The sequence below is a fragment of the Nicotiana tabacum genome, chromosome 3 (genome assembly GCF_000715075.1).
Source record: "Nicotiana tabacum cultivar K326 chromosome 3, ASM71507v2, whole genome shotgun sequence".
In the NCBI taxonomy this organism is placed as follows: domain Eukaryota; kingdom Viridiplantae; phylum Streptophyta; class Magnoliopsida; order Solanales; family Solanaceae; genus Nicotiana; species Nicotiana tabacum.
The window spans coordinates 23,014,144-23,033,230 of record NC_134082.1 but is presented as its reverse complement, the minus strand read 5'-3'; the positions used below and the strand labels follow the sequence as shown (position 1 = coordinate 23,033,230).

Genomic DNA, 19,087 nt, shown 5'->3' with positions numbered 1-19,087 from the left:
ATTACTACTCCCTCCGGTCCACAATAAGTGACCAATTTGCTTTTGACACGCCTATTAAGAAAATACTAAATTCTATACAAAAATACCTAGTATGACTAAACTATCCTTAATTAAATATTTAATGTGAGAAGTAAGAAAACTTTTAGGGATATGTATATAAGGGTAATTTTGTAAAAATAATTCTTTCCTGATTATATAAATGAACAATTATTTTTGACCAAAATAAAAAAGCAAATTGATCTTTTATTGTGGACCGGAGGGAGTAGTATTTATGTGGCATGAAGTTCCAGGGAGAAATTTAAAAATAGCCAGATTTACAACTGGTCATTCAAAAATAGCCCAGTTTCAAAAGTAATCGAAATTTAGCCACTTTTCATGTAAAGATAAATCTAAGCGAAAACACTGTTCAAAACCCGGAAAATACGCCCGTATATTATACTGGAGTTCCAGCATAAGTATGCTTGAACTCCAGCATATTATACGGGAGTTCCAGGATAACTATCTTGAACTCCAGCATAATATACTGGAGTTCCAGCAAGTATAAATGTCTAGTATAATATACTGGAGTTTGGAGCACAGGTGCTCCAGTCTCCCGTATATTATATAGGAGTCAGCAAAGTATACCGGTCCAGCATAATATGCTGGAGTTCGTACACAGATGCATCAAACTCCCGTATATTATGCGGAACCGGTTTCTATTGCAGTAAAATAGTGGCTATTTTTCATTGACTTCGTAAACGGTGGCTATTTTTGAACGACTAGTCCGAAAACTTGCTATACGTGTTTTTTTAACAAGTTCCATGATGGCAAGAAATTTATGTACTTTTCAGTTTCAAAGTTTTAACATTTCAAAAAAGCCAAACGTCTTCTACCGATCTCTAAGGAAGGATCCCTTCTCATCTGAAAAATTCGGTAAGCTCATGAAAACTCTCATCTTTCTTCACTACTGTTGAAAATGACGATTGTTTCTCTACCGAGTTTTCTATGCATTCTCAACAGTTCAATTTATGTTATAGTTTCCATGGCCAATTCCACAAATGATATTTTATCCAAATAGGTCTCGTTCGCTTAGTGAACAAGTTATAATGTGGGGATTATAAGTCGTTTTGGCAAATGAATTTGTTCCAAATTTGGAAAGCATATGTTACTTTTTTCTAAATTCACCATTATTGCCCCAGTTAGTGGCGTGTCAATCAGTGAGGATAAAAGGTAGTTTAGACAAATAAATACTCTTATAATTAATCCTAATAAATGTTCTTCTTAAGGGTGTGCAAAAACTTTAAGAGACAAATAATTAATATGGACGCAAATAGTAATATCCGTTTACCTGTTTGTCCAGAAATTAGGAAAATCCTAACTTATGTCTGGTATTCATTAGCAGTCTTATTGGATGAGTGTTTAGGGAGCTCTAGTTTCTTAAAGAAAACAGATATTGGGATTAAATGAGCTCAAATATAGAGTGAAACGAGTCAGATGATTCATTAAGCCGACCTCAGCTAGTTTCGGATTGACAAGTATGAATAGTTATTGAATGATTTTGGATCCATTTCATTGCAATACTCAATAATTTAGAGTTCTTTAAGACTAGAGGTTCTCTATATTGTCTATCGGGCATACAAGTCTCTAAAACAGACTTAAAAACCTCGTAGCAAACACCTGGACCTAATGTAAGTATAAATCTCAATCAGTTGGTATCGCTTGTATGCAGAGGCGGACCTACACTATAAGTTGAGGGGTCACCAGCACCCAGAAACTTCGGCAAAAGCATCATATATACTTGCAAATGTCTTAAAAATATAGTCAGATATTGGCATAGGCTCCCGTACCAATCGTTATGAGTAGTAATAAATTATATTGAATGTCATAGTGCTCCCGCGACCGCCAAATCCTAGGTCCGCCTCTGCTTGTATGGATCTATTTGCCTCCATTATGTTTTATTCATTAAACTCTGAGGTTAAAGATGTGAACACTCTCATATTGATGCCATGATTAATAGGATTCATCCTTCAGGAATGTCAAGATTACATTCTTAGAAAGTGGAGGATGTTGAGGTTGCTCAAAGAATTGGTTTCTGCTTATTACTGCCGAGCTTTGTGTTGAGCAACTTTTATCACAATGGGAACCTTATATCGCAGGTTTGTGAACAATATTTATGCTGGAATCAATTTCACCAAATATTTTGTTTGGAACTGAAGCTTATGTCGATGCATATACCTTAGAATTACCTTCCTTGTCTTCTTTCTTCTGATTCAGTGGGGCTTTCAGAAGATCGAACGATAGAGGCAGACTTGTTATAACAACAATCATGGGAATGGTTTTTGGATATTTTATTGGCATTTCATCTCCATATGTTTCTCTAACAAAGGTAATTAGCCCAATCTTTCCATATTTGCTCTGATGTTATTTAAGAAATTTTTGTCATTCCTCGTAATTTTTGGTGTTTTTTGCAGATTACTTTACCTTCAAGTCTTATGTCATCTCTTGATGTAGCCTTTGGTGATGACCATCGTAGACCTTCAATTGAACGCTTTTTTCCAGAGAATCTGGTAAATCCAAAGGTATGTATTTCACTTGGATCCTTTACATTATTCTCACCTTCAACTTCCCTATGTTGATTCACGTGTATAATCATGTGATGGAATCTCATTATGACTTATCTAGCAAAGTCTCCAGTAAGAAACAAATGGTGTTAATTTGGCCAGCAAAATCCATGTAAAACTCTTTGAATCGGCATCTTTATGCCTTATGGTGTTGAATTTTGAGCACTTGTGAAATTCCATATAACAAAATCAGACAGCCAAATGGATCAATTGCGCTAATACTACTTCTTAATTAAATGTGCGTCCATCATTATGTCTATAAATATCTACTTTCATTATTTCCTTCATTTTCTGAATGTCAGTTTCTGGTGTCTAGAAAAAAATGTTGTATTTTGTGCTTTTGTCACACTAGTCCTGGATGGTATCTACATAGTCTTTTTTAGAACAACTCTTTGAAGTAAACCTGGCTCAACAAGATGCACAGATTTATTGTATTGGGTCACTAACTCACTACAAAGTTTTATGTGGTTTTTGCAAATTGACTGATTTCAATTAGGCCATCTGCTCCTGTTTTGCAATTAAAGTTTGCGGTAGTGAATGTTGGGTTCACTGTCTGTATCAAAGCTGGTTAGTTTTGAGCCAAATCTTGGTAAAATTGAATGCAAGGGTAGGTGCATTAAACCTTTCTTGATTATTTATTCTTAAGAAAAGATGTGATGTTAGGATTGGTGCCAACTGCAAAGATTTATTATAAAACTTATCCTATAACAATATATAGAATAACAAAATTATCCTACGTAGGCTATTTGTATGCTTACTGCTAAGGCCTTAGCATAGCAGTTAAATTATATCCAGTCCGGCTTAATCTTTTTCTTGAAAGTGCCTGAGAGAACCATCAATTTCACATAACTCATTTATTTTGAACACGATTAGTTTGGAGGTTGAAAATAATTGGCATCATATAAAAGTTGCAGACTAGAAACTGTTTCCAGAGAAGGCGTTCCTCGCCTATCTGCCTAGCTTGAGTAGCGGGCAAATGAAAAGTGATAAACATTATCATTATCAGAGCCCAATCAATTTTGTAGTCTAATTTTTGGATTAGGATTTGATAAAATCTGCTTTTAGCTTGTGCTCGACTGCCGAGTGAAGAACCGTGCTAATAGCTTAGATGTTCTTGTCTATTGTAACTTTATTTACTGGAAAAGTTTATATGACCACAGACATAAATGCAAGAGAATTCCTTATCTTAAAATGAAAAAAATTACAAGAGAACTAGTTGTGAGTATTGTAAATGGTTAAAGCCTGCTTTATGGCAGTTGTTGGATCTCAACAGTAGAGTTTCTTATAGTTATTCAGTCTCCATATCCCTGTAGAGGTTTCAAAGTGCTTTAGAGACTTCGGGGTAGTATGATAAACAATCATTTCAATGTTATATTAAGGAGTAGAAATATGTCAAATGAGTGGAGAAGCAAATATCTTGGTTCCCACATATAAGAACAACGGAGATATTAAAAATGGTGGGAGCTTTCATGGTATTAATACGACGAGCAATATTATGAAACTTTTGGAAGACGGATAGAGTATAGTTGTGACCGAGAATCAAATTGAATGTATGCATGGTATACACTCAACTAGATAAATCATATTATAGCGTGCAATATTCTGTATTCTTGAGAAGAAAGCAATGCATAACAAATATATAAACTCCACAGAAGAGATGAACAAAGAAGCAATCACAAGGAAGGAAATACAAAGGAGTTCCCCCGTAATAGTGGGTTTACTCCTTAGAGCTGCCTTGCACTTTTACTTATTTTTCAGTAGTTATATATGAGCGGATCAATAATATACAGAATGTGGTAAGAAGTTCAATGGTGCATGCTATTTGCAACTGATATTATGTTAATTAATGATAATAGTCAGTGGGTCAGATAAGAGTCGGAATTATTTAGAAACACTCGAGAGAGTAAAGAATTTAGAAAAATAGAAGTAGACAAATTAATGCATTGTAAGTAAGCCTCATCAAACAATAAAGTCGATATGAGATTAGATGGATTATGCTGGATAGATACAGACAATTCAAATACCTAGATTAGTCTTTTAAGAGAATGGCAATGATAGATAAAGATTTGACATAAAGTTAGAAAAAAAAGATATGAAGGAGTTCTATGCTAAGAAGATACCAGCAAAGCCAAGTTCAATATAACGATTGTGAAACCATCAAGTTATGTGGACGTAAAATCCAAACACACTTACAAGGTGTATTTGGTAGAAATGAAAATAGTCAGATGCATGCGCGGTCATACAAGATTGGATAATATTAAAAATTGTCACTGATAGTGCAAATACTTCCATTTGAGATGGTTTGACTACATTCTGTGTAGATTCCCCATTGCACCAGTTCTAGTTGCTATAATATGATGGTTGAATGTGATAAAAGGGAACAAGTCTCAAAAAGGAAATTTTCGCAAAAACCTTACAATGATGCAAACTCAGCTTAGAATAGAACATTATGGAATTTAAGGGTCCATAGGAACGATATCAACTAGTTGGTATTAAGACATTCTTCTTACATCTCGTTAGATCAGGTACTCTGTTGAGAGTCTCTTTATTCTGGAATTAGAGACTTGAACATCCATGTATGGGCAACTGGACATAGTAACATCATAAAATTCAAAAGCACCATGTGGTGATTGAGATGTTCTTATAGTTATACGCTGAGCTCATATTCTGAAGTATCCTAACTTTTTCTAGTTACTGGTTCAATAACAAAATTGGTAGTTGCTTGGAGACATATGAGAAACTTGATTATATACTTGCTGGTTACATGATTATTTTGCATATGTAAAGGAGTTAAAATATATGTTTCAGCTGTCTTGATAATTATATAGTTGAATCAGAGCATCTCTAAATTATTAATGCTTTTGATTTTCTAGATATATGTTCCAACAAATCCCCGTGGTGCAGAGTCATTGCCACCAAGGATCGTTGTGTCTGAATCAGATTTTTACTTGAGAAGGTTGTGGGGTGAACCAAGTAAGGTATGATGCAGATATATCAAATAATCATTGGTTAACTCCGATTTTGAAAAAATAAAGAAAAAATGAAAAGGAATGTCCATTATATATTGTATGATACCTGCATTTGACACTTGTGGAAAAAAATGGACACTTCAACATCCTGCCTTTATAAGATGCTGTTGCATGTCTATGTTATGAGTTTTTGGATTAAACATCAGCGACACCGGTTTCTGGGTAAGTTTTGGTTTCATTTGCTTGCTTATTATATATTTAGCAGTGTGAGGCTGAAGGCAAGGACTTTAGCTCAACCCTAGGCTGTCATTCAAGTTTTTACTTCTCTAAAAGAACGACATGTGCTTCCAGCTTTGCATTATTTTAAAAGACAATAACCTTTTCTATTGCAATGCTTTCGAAGAGTTATGGCATGCATCATTAGGACTTCTATATTAACGGAAAGGACAAGCATGTAGGTTTTCATCCTGGTGCTTTGCTTAGGTGCAGTTATCTTACAAATTTTGTCGAATTATCAGGACCTAACAAATAAGCCAAAGTACTTGGTGACATTTACTGTTGGTTTGAGTCAAATGAACAACATTGATGCAGCTGTTACAAAGGTAATAAAAATGAAGCGATTCCATTAAAAGGATATCTTTACTACTTTAGCTCTTTTACTTAACATTGCATCCTATGTACTAGTCTTATTTTCTATGCTTTATTTAGTTTTCAGATGATTTTCAAATTTTGCTTTTCCATTATGATGATCGAACGAGTGAATGGGATCAATTTGAGTGGTCCAAGCGAGCAATTCACATCAGCGTGAGGAAACAGACCAAATGGTAAGACTTTGATTTTAGGTATTAGCTTTGGGATTCTAAAGTCTTATCTATCTGATGCAACAATCAAACAGTAATGTGATGCGAGAACTTTGTTCTATTTAGGCAGTAGCCTCTTTTAACTAGCATATTTGGATCCATTGATTTTGTCCTACTGAGATGATAAATTGAACGGAAATTGAGGAAGTTGTTGGATATAATAATGTGGTCTTTTATTTTTTCCATCTAATATTGGTCTTTCCCTTTCCTTTATCAGGTGGTATGCAAAGAGATTTTTACATCCTGATGTAGTAGCCGCCTATGATTACATATTTATATGGGATGAAGACCTTGGAGTTGAGCACTTCAATGCAGAGAAGTACGCGCTATTCCCTGGATATTTTAGTTGGTTTGTCTTTTTCAAAAGTTAAAGCATCTGTGTTTCTCTTTATATATGTTGTTTCGGACTAATCTTGGCCGCCTGAGTATGCCAGGTATATTAGACTAGTTAAAAAACACGGCCTCGAGATTTCTCAGCCTGCTCTTGAACCCAACAGCGGATTGACATGGCAGATGACTAAGAGGAGGGATGATAGAGAAGTTCACAAGTAAGTACATTCTGTTGAATCCTTCCTCTGTTTCAAATTTTAATCTATTTTCAATTAATGTGGATGGAATGCCCGTATAAACTAGCTTATGTTCATTCACATGTAAAATTTTTGTGTGGATTGATCAACAGGAGTACAGATGAGAAACCAGGCTGGTGCAGCAATCCACGTTTGCCTCCTTGTGCAGCGTACTCTCTCTCTCTCTCTCTCTCTCTCTCTCTCTCTCTCTCACACACACACACACACACACACTCGAGTAGTAGTCTCAAAATATTCTATTTTTGGAAAATCATACATGTTCTAAAAAAGATCATTGTCCAAATGAGAACTTGGGGTGTCTTGATCAAACTCAAGCAATAGCCTCAGAGTCCTAGTATATTCTTTATAGGATTTATCTTATTTATCAGTCTGATTTCCTGTTCAGTTTTGTGGAAATAATGGCTCCTGTGTTCTCTCGAGAAGCATGGCGATGTGTTTGGCATATGATTCAGGTAGTTCTTACTCTTGGGATCAGATGTGTCAACTGGCGATGTCTTTTTTTCTCGCTATAATCCTTTCAAGATGCAATTTCACCTGATCACGAGTGTCTTCTATTATTTCACATGCTATTAACACTGATTTTTTTTTACTTGAATTGATTATAGAATGATTTGGTGCATGGATGGGGATTGGATTTCGCATTGAGAAGATGTGTAGAGGTTATTACTTCTTAGTTCCTCCAGATACATTCTTGAATTGTAATAGAATAGTGGTAAAAGGAGAGCTGCACTGAAAAATTAGATACAACTGAGAATTATCTTCTCAGCTTAGACTTATTTGAGATATGATGGACACTTTGGCGAAATGTTAATTTGTTTTTAACATGGTTTGTGCAGCCTGCTCATGTAAAAATTGGTGTTGTTGATTCACAGTGGATTGTGCATCAATTTGTTCCTTCTCTAGGGAATCAGGTCAGTCAATGTTCATTTCCACAAAGCTACATTTTATTGATATAAGTAATAACTTTTTTAATATATGCGGAAATCCCCGATTAGGAAGTTCTTGATTCCCATCTTATGAGAACTCAAATCCATGAACAACGACCCATTAGCTATTTTCCCAACCAAGTTCCTATTGTCATTGTGAATTCTTCAGTCAGCCATCCAATCCTTGAATATGTAAAAGTTGAACTCAATCACCTGGAAATTTCCAAGTGCTTGAGATAATAAAGATCAAGCTTTTTGTTAGTGATTATAGCAGTTGAGCTCATGTGGACTAGTGTTATGGCAAGTCTGTGTAATACCACCAAAGCTTAATGGATGTTTCTGATCGAGAAAAAGGAAACGAAGACCATGCGAAAGCAACAAAAAAGGAGAGAAGAGGAACGGAAGGAAAGGGAAAACAGGGAATATTATTATTGTTTGGAATCATTAGGAATAAAAACAAAGAAATGAGTATGCTTAATAGGGGCGGAGGGAGAGTAGAAGCTATGGGTTCGGCCAATAGCTTTGGTCCAAACTATGTGTTTACATTAAAAAAATCATTGAATATGTACAAATTATTAATTTAGAACCCAGTAACTTAAAAGATTAGAATACTGAGCCCATAAACTTCAAATCTTGGCTCCGCCTCTGAATTGCTCAATATGAATTATTTGTTCACAATCCCCAGGCCTGTTTATGGTTACAAAAAGTTTCATCAAATGGAGTCTCCTACCCTCTGATTCCACTCACTTTTGGACGGAAAAAGCATGTGTTCTTTCATCCTAATCCTTGACTCCCTAAAAACTGGTCACTATTAAAATAAAAAAAAAAAGCCTTATCTCTTAAATTCCTCTCCTTTCATTTATCTTCACTCCTTTCAATCTGAAGCATCTGTAAAAGAATCTACTCCTATGATTTTTTCTTGTTATGTATGTGATAATTTGTAAAAGCCGTGACTGATCGCTTGAAGCATCATCTAAAGAGGCTAGCTCAGAGACAATGGCGGATGCAACCTTTGTGTTGCAGGTTCAATCGGACCCAGTACTTTCACCAAAGAGTTTAAATATATATGTGAAAAATCACTAAAATTTTAACAAATATAAAAACTAAACCTATAATATCAAAAGTATAGTGAATTCAGTGCCAAAACCTTTGCAAACTAAATCCATCAAATTCATACCTTGGATACACCTATCTTTAGACAAGGAGCTAATTATTTCTTCCGTTTCGTCACACTGGGGTATGAAGATCTCCTTTATGTGAGGAAGAGAAATTATTAGGTAGCAGGGAGAAACTAGTGCTTCTTCGGATATGATTATATGAACATTTAGAGAGTTATTCGTGCTTCTTCATATGTGACTATATATCCTAGTGCATGAAACTGTTCTCACCTAGTTTCTTTCTTAAATGTTGTTATTACTGTTTCTTTTTGAGCTTTTGGGTGTCAAAGGAGGGGGAAGCAAGTATTTCCTAGGACTAAATTTGTGTTATATGGGATACAAAACTAGCTCATGAGGGGGGAAGCCACTGTTTCACGTCGTTTATTGGCGATAATTGGGATATTTACAAGCACCACTTATAATTGCTGGTAAAACCTTTACTGACGCCCGATACAATGGCAAATAACTCAATGCCGGTAAAGATTTTCGTAGCAAGTTTTATTGCAGCTAAATTATAGGGTATATTCATGGCCGCTATAAGTCTCTTTTGTTGTAGAATTCACAGATTACCTGAGTTACTTATCCTACTTAAGTTGGTCTTTTAATCATTCTTTGGCACGTTCCTGCTTCTTTTGTATTTTTTTTCCTTTTGGATTACAGGGTGAGTCTGAGAATGGTAAAGCTCCTTGGGAAGGGGTAAGCATATCTTTTGTCACCTGAAAATTTTATTGATAACTTCTGTAGGTTCTTTAACTTGATTAATGCCGACCCCAACTTGTTTGGGACTGAGACATACTTATTGTTGTTGTACTGGAGGTTAAAATGGATGAATATCTGTATTGTAGGTAAGAGAAAGGTGTACAAATGAGTGGGCTATGTTCCAAGATCGTTTAGCCAACGCAGATGAATCTTATTTTGTCCAGCATGGAAAGAGTAGAGTATAACACTTCTGCAACTGTTTTTGCTTTTGAACGTTGTTTCTTTTTTCTCTCTTTTTTGCTTTTTTGGAGGGATATCTAATTCTTTTTACCATTATCTCTTTTTTGTTTTAATTCCTTTTACTAGTACTAGTAGAATAACCGTATGATCTGCAGCTAATGGACAACAGTTTGATACTGAAGGTGTCCTGTCTTGTGCATAGATACTACACCAGATTTTCAAGAAATTTTGTGCGTTTTGTTATCCGTTTCAGCTATATATCATTTTGGAGGGGCTGCCAAACCATTTCGGAAGTTGGCGTTTCAACAGTTAATAGAAATATTGGCGGATCTAGTTTGTAAGTTACAGGTTCACTTGACCCAGTATCTTTATATATGGGGCCAGTATTTTTATATATATCTTTATTAGAAATATATACACACACTAGTATTTATGAACGTGCATTGCACGTTAATAATGGCACGTGATGATTTAAACATTTATTTATATGAAGGAACAATAAAATTTAATTAATGAGAGAAATTTTATGTATAATAATACAACAATTATCTAAATACCGAAAAATATTATTACATTAGCATAATGCATGAATTTAAAATAAAAGGACATCATCAAAACTTACACGAATGATCAATTTTTTCATGTTAATTAGATAATTATATATTATAGTTTAAAAATATTTTAATGTGATGGTATTTTAATGAACACTTCTTTGTAGACAATATTATTTTGTGTATGTTTCCTCTTAATCTGTTGGTTGCTCTTCCTTAACCAGAACTCTTGTTGTCGACCTTGATATCCCTCTTGAAAGTTCAACATACAGTTGTTCGTGCAAGAAAACATATTGCGGTAAATATAGTCCAATTTTTAGGATGTTTGTCCTTATGCTTTATTTATTATATTTGCAAAACATAAACATAATAAAAATTATTTTCACACAAATTTAAAAAGATATTCCTTAGTTTCGGAAGACGAAAGTTAAATTCAGGGATAAGAATATACATATGTAACGACCCGACTGGTCGTTTTGAGCTTTGGCGCGTCGTTCAGCGGTTTGAGGCATTGAGTAGCTTCACTTTAGATATTATGACTTGTACGTGTGGTCGGAATTGAATTTTCGGGAAGTTAGGAATTGATTTGGAAAGAAAATTCTAATTTTGGAAGCTTTAAGTTGGAAGAATTGATTAAGGTTTGACTTTTGAGTAAACGACCTCGAAATAGGGATTTGAAGCTTCCAATAGGTTTGTATGATGATTTCGGACTTGGGCGTGTGTTCGTGTTGAGCATCGGATGGCCCGGAAGCATTTCGGCGTCTATTGTAGAAAGTTAACATTTTGAAGGTTTTAGAAATTCCTAAGTTTGATTTGAAGTGGACTTTGGTGTTAACGATGTCGGTTTGGATTCCGAGCATTGGAATAGGTTCGTATTGTAATTTAACACTTGTGCGTAAAGTTTGGCGTTATTCCGTAATTTTTAAGTGTGATTCGGACGCGTTCGTCGAAGTTTGAATGGTTGAAAGTTAAAAGAAGGATTTGATCGCCGATTCATGATTTTGATATTATTTGGTGTGATTTGAGGTCTCGAGTACGTTCGTCTTATGTTTTGGGACTGGTTTGTGTAATTGGACAGGGTCCCGAGGGCCGTAGGTGTGTTTCGGATGTGTTTGGGTTGTATCACGCTCTTATTTGATGTTTTAACGTCGTTTCTTTGGACATAAAAGGTACCATATTGAGAAAACAACCTTTTATTTGTGATTGTATTGAACCATTAGATCCATATCGTAATTACGTAACTATAGCAATAAGAATCTTTGAATTTCGAGGTCGTATATGAGAGTTATGCCATTTTCACGTCGGGAAAGATTGCTGGTTTCTAGTGCGGACTTTGTTCTTCGCGAATGCGAGGGAGGTCCCGCAAACGCGAAGAAGGAAATTTTGGTTGATCAGTCAACACAAAAAATTGCTCTTCATGAACGCGAAGAACAAAAATCGCCTTGACAGTGTTTAAAATGGACAAACCGAGTATTTTAGTATTTTGAGCATATCTTGAGTTCTATAGCTCCATTTGAGGTGATTTTTACGGAGTTGTTCTCGTCTCAACAAGGGGGTAAATATCTGACCTTTATTTTGATATTTTTTCATGATTATTTTCATTGGTTATTAATTTTATCCGTGTTTGGATTGTAAAAATTGGGGTTTTGAGCCCCAAAGTTATGAGATGGTAAATTCTTGATTTGAGGGTCAACTCATGGATGAAATTGGATAATTTTCAAAATATATACTATATAAAATATGGGTTATAATTATTTTCGATAATTTTTGAAATCCGGGCACGCGGGCTCCAGGGTTAACTTTATTGACTTTTCGAGTGGAGTTGAGAATTGTTATAAATTGATTAATTATGGGTATTAAAGTATATTTTTATTAGTTTGCACATTGTTTGACTAGTTTTGAAGCGACAGGCATCGGTTTGAGGTGTTACAGAGGCTTTGGAGCCGGTTATGGAACTTCGGAGCAAGGTAAGTCTCTTTTCTAACTCAGTGAGGGGGAAACCATCCCCTAGGTGATGTATTTGATATGTGCTACTTGTTGCCGGAGCTACGTACGCACTAGGTGACGAGAGTCTGTACGTAGCTAGATTCATGTTATGGTCCGGGTAGCCTTAAGTTCACACCATGTTATAATTGTACTATAGGGGTTATCTTTGCTCGTTTAATTCCTTTATTTCACATTATGACTTGAGACTAGACTTGCGTAGGTAGACTTGCTATGGTAAAGATATGCTGGGCTTCATGATTAGCTACGGAATAATTCTCTGCTTACGAATTTCTTCCACGTTATGCATTTTCATCGGAAAGTTCCCCTTAAAATATATAACTCACATGTTTATTCGTGAGTGGGGTCAAGGACCCGTTAAAGCTTCTTATTCTAATGGGATCGGGTCGTTTGTCTTGGCAGTATAATAGGTACATCTATAGTTTGTGTTGTTCGACCCTCGGAAGTGCACACAATTGATGGGATCGGGTGGTACGTATCGGCAAGATTATGTATCACACTCTCATGGGAGTGGGCCGTTCGCCTCAGCAATATAATAGATGTATCTATGGTTATGTACCAGATTATGATGGGATCGGGTCGTACACCTCGGCATTTCTATAAAATACTCCTATGGAATCGTGCGTTATATTTGTCAAAAAGCCAGTGTATCTGGGAATTTTCCTGATTTGAATCCTGACAATCTATCTGGTGAGGTCCATTACATAATATATATATACTCCGGTCGAGGAGGTAACTACTAATCGAGAGTTTTAGTTTGCGGTCGAGAGGAGGATTGTACCACGTATTTATCTGCCTCATATCTGTTTACTTCTTACTGTATCTGTCTTATTGGACCACTAGTAAGTGTCGATATCGACCCTTTGTCACTACTTCTCTAGGGTTAGGCTAGATACTTACTGGGTACGCGTTTATTTACGTACTCATGCTGGACTTGCTGCACTTATTATGCAGGTATACATATATGTTTCTGGTGGTCCTCTGGGTGCAGAGGCGCGGTTGTTGCGGGGACTTTACGGTGAGCTGCACTTCCTTGTTACGATCTGCAACATACAGAGTCTCCATCAGAGTTATTTATATTCCCCGTCTAACTTGTATTTCAGACGGATGTTGTAATATTGTTGTACCCATTAATAGATGCACATGCACTTGTGACATCGAGTTCTGGGGGTTCCTACTAGATTTTTAGCATGGTAGTTCACATAATTATTATCACTCTACCCTGTAAATTCTATTTCACGATATTTGGTTAATGAAAATTATGATTCCAAAATACTAAAATGAGTAATTAAGTTGATCCATTGGTTTGCCTGACGGCGGTATTATGCTCCATCACGATCTATATTGGATTTTGAGTCGTGACAGCTTAGAAGCACATTAACCAATATTATAGTTTTTGCATGACGTTATTGTCAAAAATTCTATATACCATTGGTATGCTATTACATAAGTTATTCGGCGTATCTAAGTTTTTTAGTAGCATGATAGGTATATTTTTCTTCAAAATTAACCTATATAAAATGGAAGATCAATTTTAACTTAGTCTATTATATAAAACCTTAGAAGACACACCATAGAGATAATGCCTCCAAATCATGAACAGGGTTGTTTTTATCATGGGGCTTCAACTGGCGCGAAGCATAAACAATCATTCTACCCTCCTGCATCAAGACACACCCAATACCAATTCGAAAAGCATCACAATATAATGTATAAGAACCCGATGCTGAAGGCAAAACTAGAACTAGAGTTGTGGTCAAGGTAGTCTTGAGCTTCTGAAATCTCTCCTCACACTCATCCGACCACCTGAGTGGCGCACCCTTCTGGATCAAGTTGGTCAAAGGCACTGCAATGGACAAGAAATCCTCCACAAAGACACAATAATATCCAGCCAAGCCGAAAAATCTCTGAATCTCAGTAGTTGAAGACGGTCTAGCCAACTCTGGACCGCCTTTATCTTCTTTGGATCCACCTTAATCCCCTCACAGGACACCACTTGCCCCAAGAATGCCACCAAACTAAGCCAAAACTCACACTTGGAGAACTTGGTATAAAGCTTCTTCTCCCTCAACCTCTGTAGCACAATCCTCAAATGCTGGGCATGCGCCTCCTAGCTACGCGATCATCAATGAATACTATGACAAACGAATCAAGGTATGGTTGAAATACACTGTTCATCAGAGCATGATCATAGAGAATGTTGTTGGAATGTTACGGGTCCTGAATGTTGTCTTCAGAATATCCGAGTCCTGAATCTTCAACTAGTGATACCTAGACCTCAAATTGATCTTAGAGAACACCATCACTCCCTGAAGCTGGTCAAATAGATCATCAATACGCGACAAATGATACTTGTTCATGATTGTAACTTTGTTCAACTGCATATAGTCAATACACATCTGCATAGTACCATCCTTCTTCCTCACAAACAGAACCAGCGCATCCCAAGGCGACATACTAGGCATAATAAACTCTTATCAAAAAGCTCCTAGAGCTGCTCTTTTAATTCCTTCAACTTAGCTGGTGCCATACGATACGGAGGAATGGAAATGGGCTGAGTGCCCGGCACCAAGTCAATATCAAAATCAATATCTTTGTCGGGTGGCATGCCTGGCAGGTCTGCAGGAAACACATTCAGAAAGTCTTGTACTAACGGAATAGAATCAATAGTAGGAGTATCAGCACCAACATCCCTCACAAAAGCCAAATATGACAGACACCACCTCCCAACCATCTGTTGGGCTTTCAAATATGAAATCACCCTGATGGGAACATAATCTAGCAAACCTCTCCACTTGATCCTTGGCAACCCCGACATTGTCAACGTCACGGTCTTAGCGTGACAGTCCAGAATAGCATGACATGGAGACAACCAATCCATACCCAAAATCACATCAAAATCAACCATACTAAGAAATAAGAGATCACCTCTAGTCTCCAATCCTCTAATGGTCACTACACACGGTCCACAATAATATTATCGCCCATCGGCATAGATACATGCACAAGTGAAACTAAGGACTCATGGGACATATCCAAATAATGAGTAAAATAGGATGATACATAGGAATAAGTAGAACTAGGGTCATATAATGTGAAAGTATCCATGTGGCACACTCAAACAATACATGTGATCACTACATCTGAAGCAACAGCCTCTGGCCTGGCAGGAATAGTATAGAATCGAGCCTGATCGGCCTCTAGGGTGGCCTCTAGCTGCCTGAGGCCCACCGCGAGCTGGATGAATGGGTGGTGTAGCTGTTGGTGCTGGTATCATCGGCCGAGAACTCTGCTATGGACCCTACTCAATAGTATAGGGCAATCACTCTTGACATGACTCAAGTCCCCGCACTCGAAACAACCTCTCCTCTGACGGAGCTGCTGCTCCTGATAACTCGAGGAACTGCCTGTAAAAACCTGAGAAGACGAGGCATGGTAAGAACTCTCCACTGGTAATGCATTGAATGATGACTAACCCTAATAAGCAATGTAATAACCGTGGCTAACTAATGCACCACTGAACAAGACAAGCCGTTTAAGCGGGCCTATAAGGACGACCCCTGCTATGGTGGGACTGACCCCCAGAAGAAACACCGAAGGAACAACCCGAACCATGAGGCCTCTTGGCTTCCCTCTCCTCACGCTCTCAACTACGGACCAACTCTAGCTGCCGAGCAATATCAACTACCTCGTCGAACCTAGCACCTAATCCATTCTCCCGAGTTATAACAAAATGCAACTGATAGCTGAGGCCATCAATGAACCTCCTAATCCTCTCCCTCTCTGTGGAAATCAACCAGATTGCATGACGAACCAACTCTGAAAATCTCATCTCGTACTGGGCCACAGACATACCCTCCTAGCATAGTTGCTCAAACTACCTACCCAACTCCTCCCTACGGGTTGGTGGCACAAACTACTCCAAGAAGAAAACGGAGAACTCATGCCATAAAAGTGGTACAACACCGGTTGGTCTGCCCCGCTCATAGGTATCCAACCATCTGAAGGCTTCCCCCTCAGTTGAAAAGTAGTAAATGAGACCCTACTAGTCTCCAGAATACCCTCCGTGCGAAGAATCCATTGGCACCTATCCAATAAGTCCTAAGCATCCTCTGACTTAGCCCCACTGAAAGATGGAGGCTTGAGCCTCCCAAACCACTCTAGTCTTTTTTGCTCCTCATCACTCATAATGGGACCCACCTGGGCCTGAGCAATTGTAACCGGCTGGGCTGGTAGTACCCTCGGTGTTTGAAGTCCCTGCATAACCTGCTCTGGAGTACGGCGGCGGGAGTCTGAGCACCTCTCCCAGCCTGAGAAGTGGCTGTTGCGTCCGTAACTGAAACCACCTAAACAAAAATAGTCAATATCTGTGCCAGAGCCTCCTGAAGGCCTGGAATCACAATGGGTACAACTGGTGTCTAAGCTGGTCCCACCGGCTCAACCATATCTGGACTCTGCTCCTGAGCTAGAGCAACTGGTGGGTCTATAGGTGCTACTCTAGCTACTGTACGAGCTGTACCTCGGCCTCTACCGCGGCCCCGGCACCTCGTGGGCTTAGCTGGTGGTACTGGTGGCCGTCTGCCTGATCTAGTAGCACGTGTCCTCACCATCTGTGGAAGAATAGTATAACAAAAGTTTAGTTCCCGGAATCAACATATTTGCACAACAAGAATACAAGAAAGTGAAGTTTTCCTAAGGGTTCGACATCCTCTCGAAGATAAATACAGACGTCTCCGTACCGATCACAAGACTCTGCTAAACCTGCTCATGACTCATGAGACCTATGTAACCTAGGCTCTGATACCAACTTTTCATGACCCGAAACTCAACATGTCGTGATAGCGCCTATCACAGAACTAGGCAAACAGACAATTATAATAAAACTAGACATTTTTATATTAATATAAGATGAAGCAAGTTTAACAGCAATAACTCTCATAAATGGCCGATATGAACAACTGCGACTCGAATACAGACTTTCCCAAAATTCGGATGTCATTGAGTACATGAGCATCTATACAATAACATAGTCTAAAACTCTATCTAAGAGGGTAGAACAGTATAAGTAAAACTGAGAGATAAAGGGGGAGAGTCAAGGTCTGCGGACGCCAAAGTAGCTACCTCGATAATCTCTGAACGGGTAAAAACTCCAAGATTAGCAACCACCGTGCCCGAAAATACCTGAATCTGCACACGAGGCGTAGAGTGTAGTGTGAGTACAACCAACTCAATAAGTATCATAAATAAACAAGGCAAGGTAAGAGAAGCTTAAACTATTGAGGATACTAGCTATTCCGGTGTAGTTCTACCCCTTTTAAACCAGCACAGAATAATATTTAAAACTAACTCATCAAGTTTTGCGAGAAGAATATCTGTGTGTTCATGTACATAATTTCTCAAATACCCTGCTCAGACAATATCATGGCATGTAGAGGAAGGAAATAATTAAATCAGATAAATGATCAAGAAAAATGAAAATTCCACACGCTGCACGGATAACTCACGTGCTAACAATAAAACCTGCACGGGCAACTCACGTGCGATACGGACAGCTCACTTGCCAATAATATCAATATATTGATCCACACAGACAACTCACGTGTTGTACGGACAACTCACATATTGCACGGACAATTCATGTGCCAATAATATCAACATACGAATCTGCACGGATAACTCACGTGTTGTACGGATAACTCACATGCCAATAACATAATTCGCCCGACATAGTCACACGCCTCTGGTCCAAATATATCATACAAAAGCAATTAAGCAAGTATACATGTGTATGATGAATGAAATAAGATTCACATGCTTCTGGACTGGTATAAATGACATGCTAAAGTGTAGGCATGTGCAAAATGTGCTATCATAGCTCAAATCAGAAATTTCATCACTGAAAAGTATTTATCAAGTTCTTTCAGGGATTAAACCTCTATATAGCCTCAGCATGTCTCAAATAAATCACATAATCTGCTACAACATGTGAGATACCATAGATTAAAGCTTAACAGTCAATTCTAGGCTTATAAGAGCCCGAGCACAACCCAAACATGAATATATGACCCTGGTGCCCGCACATGGGCTCATCCTCATGCATGTGCACCCAAAAGCACGTGGCTATCACAACAATTCATGCAACTAGTGCCTCAACCGAGTTTAAATAAGATACTTACCTCAAGCAAATCGAATTACTCCGCTAGCAAGCCCTTGCCTCCTGAATCGACCTCTGAACGCCTCGAATCTAGACACAAACAACTTGATACAGTCAACACAAGCTATCAGAATCAATTCCATATGAAAATGCTAAGTTCTTAATCAAAAGTCAAAAAGTCAACTCAAAAAGTGAACCCCGAGCCCATATCTCGAAATCTGACAAAAGTTATAAAATCCGAACACCCATTCAACCACGAGTCCAACCATACCAAAATTACCATTCCGACTACAAATCGTCACTCAAATCCCCAAATTTTACTCTCCAATCCCTAGTCCAC

General features: G+C 37.7%; 1 protein-coding gene across 6 annotated transcripts; it reads left to right on the top strand.

Annotated features, from left to right (window-relative positions):
* Positions 1-819: 819 nt before the first annotated feature.
* Positions 820-13,824, top strand: LOC107827828 (uncharacterized). 6 transcript variants are annotated; one of them, XM_075249272.1, is made up of 18 exons: positions 820-912; positions 1,997-2,135; positions 2,254-2,365; positions 2,451-2,558; positions 5,474-5,578; positions 6,088-6,171; positions 6,278-6,393; positions 6,647-6,748; positions 6,864-6,977; positions 7,109-7,165; positions 7,402-7,468; positions 7,622-7,675; positions 7,853-7,927; positions 9,760-9,795; positions 9,945-10,037; positions 10,221-10,375; positions 12,486-12,556; positions 13,548-13,730. In XM_075249272.1, the coding sequence occupies exons 2-18, from the start codon at positions 2,116-2,118 to the stop codon at positions 13,613-13,615; spliced, it is 1,437 nt and encodes a 478-aa protein (XP_075105373.1). In that variant the 5' UTR covers positions 820-912; positions 1,997-2,115; the 3' UTR covers positions 13,616-13,730. The 6 variants fall into 6 exon arrangements, with proteins under 6 accessions (XP_075105373.1, XP_075105371.1, XP_016510521.2 ...); XM_075249270.1 differs by lacking the exon at positions 12,486-12,556 and having other exon boundaries at positions 13,548-13,823; XM_016655035.2 differs by lacking the exon at positions 12,486-12,556 and having other exon boundaries at positions 10,292-10,375; positions 13,548-13,684.
* Positions 13,825-19,087: the final 5,263 nt, after the last annotated feature.

Excerpts from the sequence above, each read along its gene's own strand:
- LOC107827828 (XM_075249271.1), top strand. The coding sequence starts at position 2,116 with ATGGGAACCTTATATCGCAG. Across the intron at positions 6,172-6,277 it reads TTGATGCAGCTGTTACAAAG|TTTTCAGATGATTTTCAAAT; the intron begins GTAATAAAAATG and ends TGCTTTATTTAG. Across the intron at positions 7,676-7,852 it reads CATTGAGAAGATGTGTAGAG|CCTGCTCATGTAAAAATTGG; the intron begins GTTATTACTTCT and ends TGGTTTGTGCAG.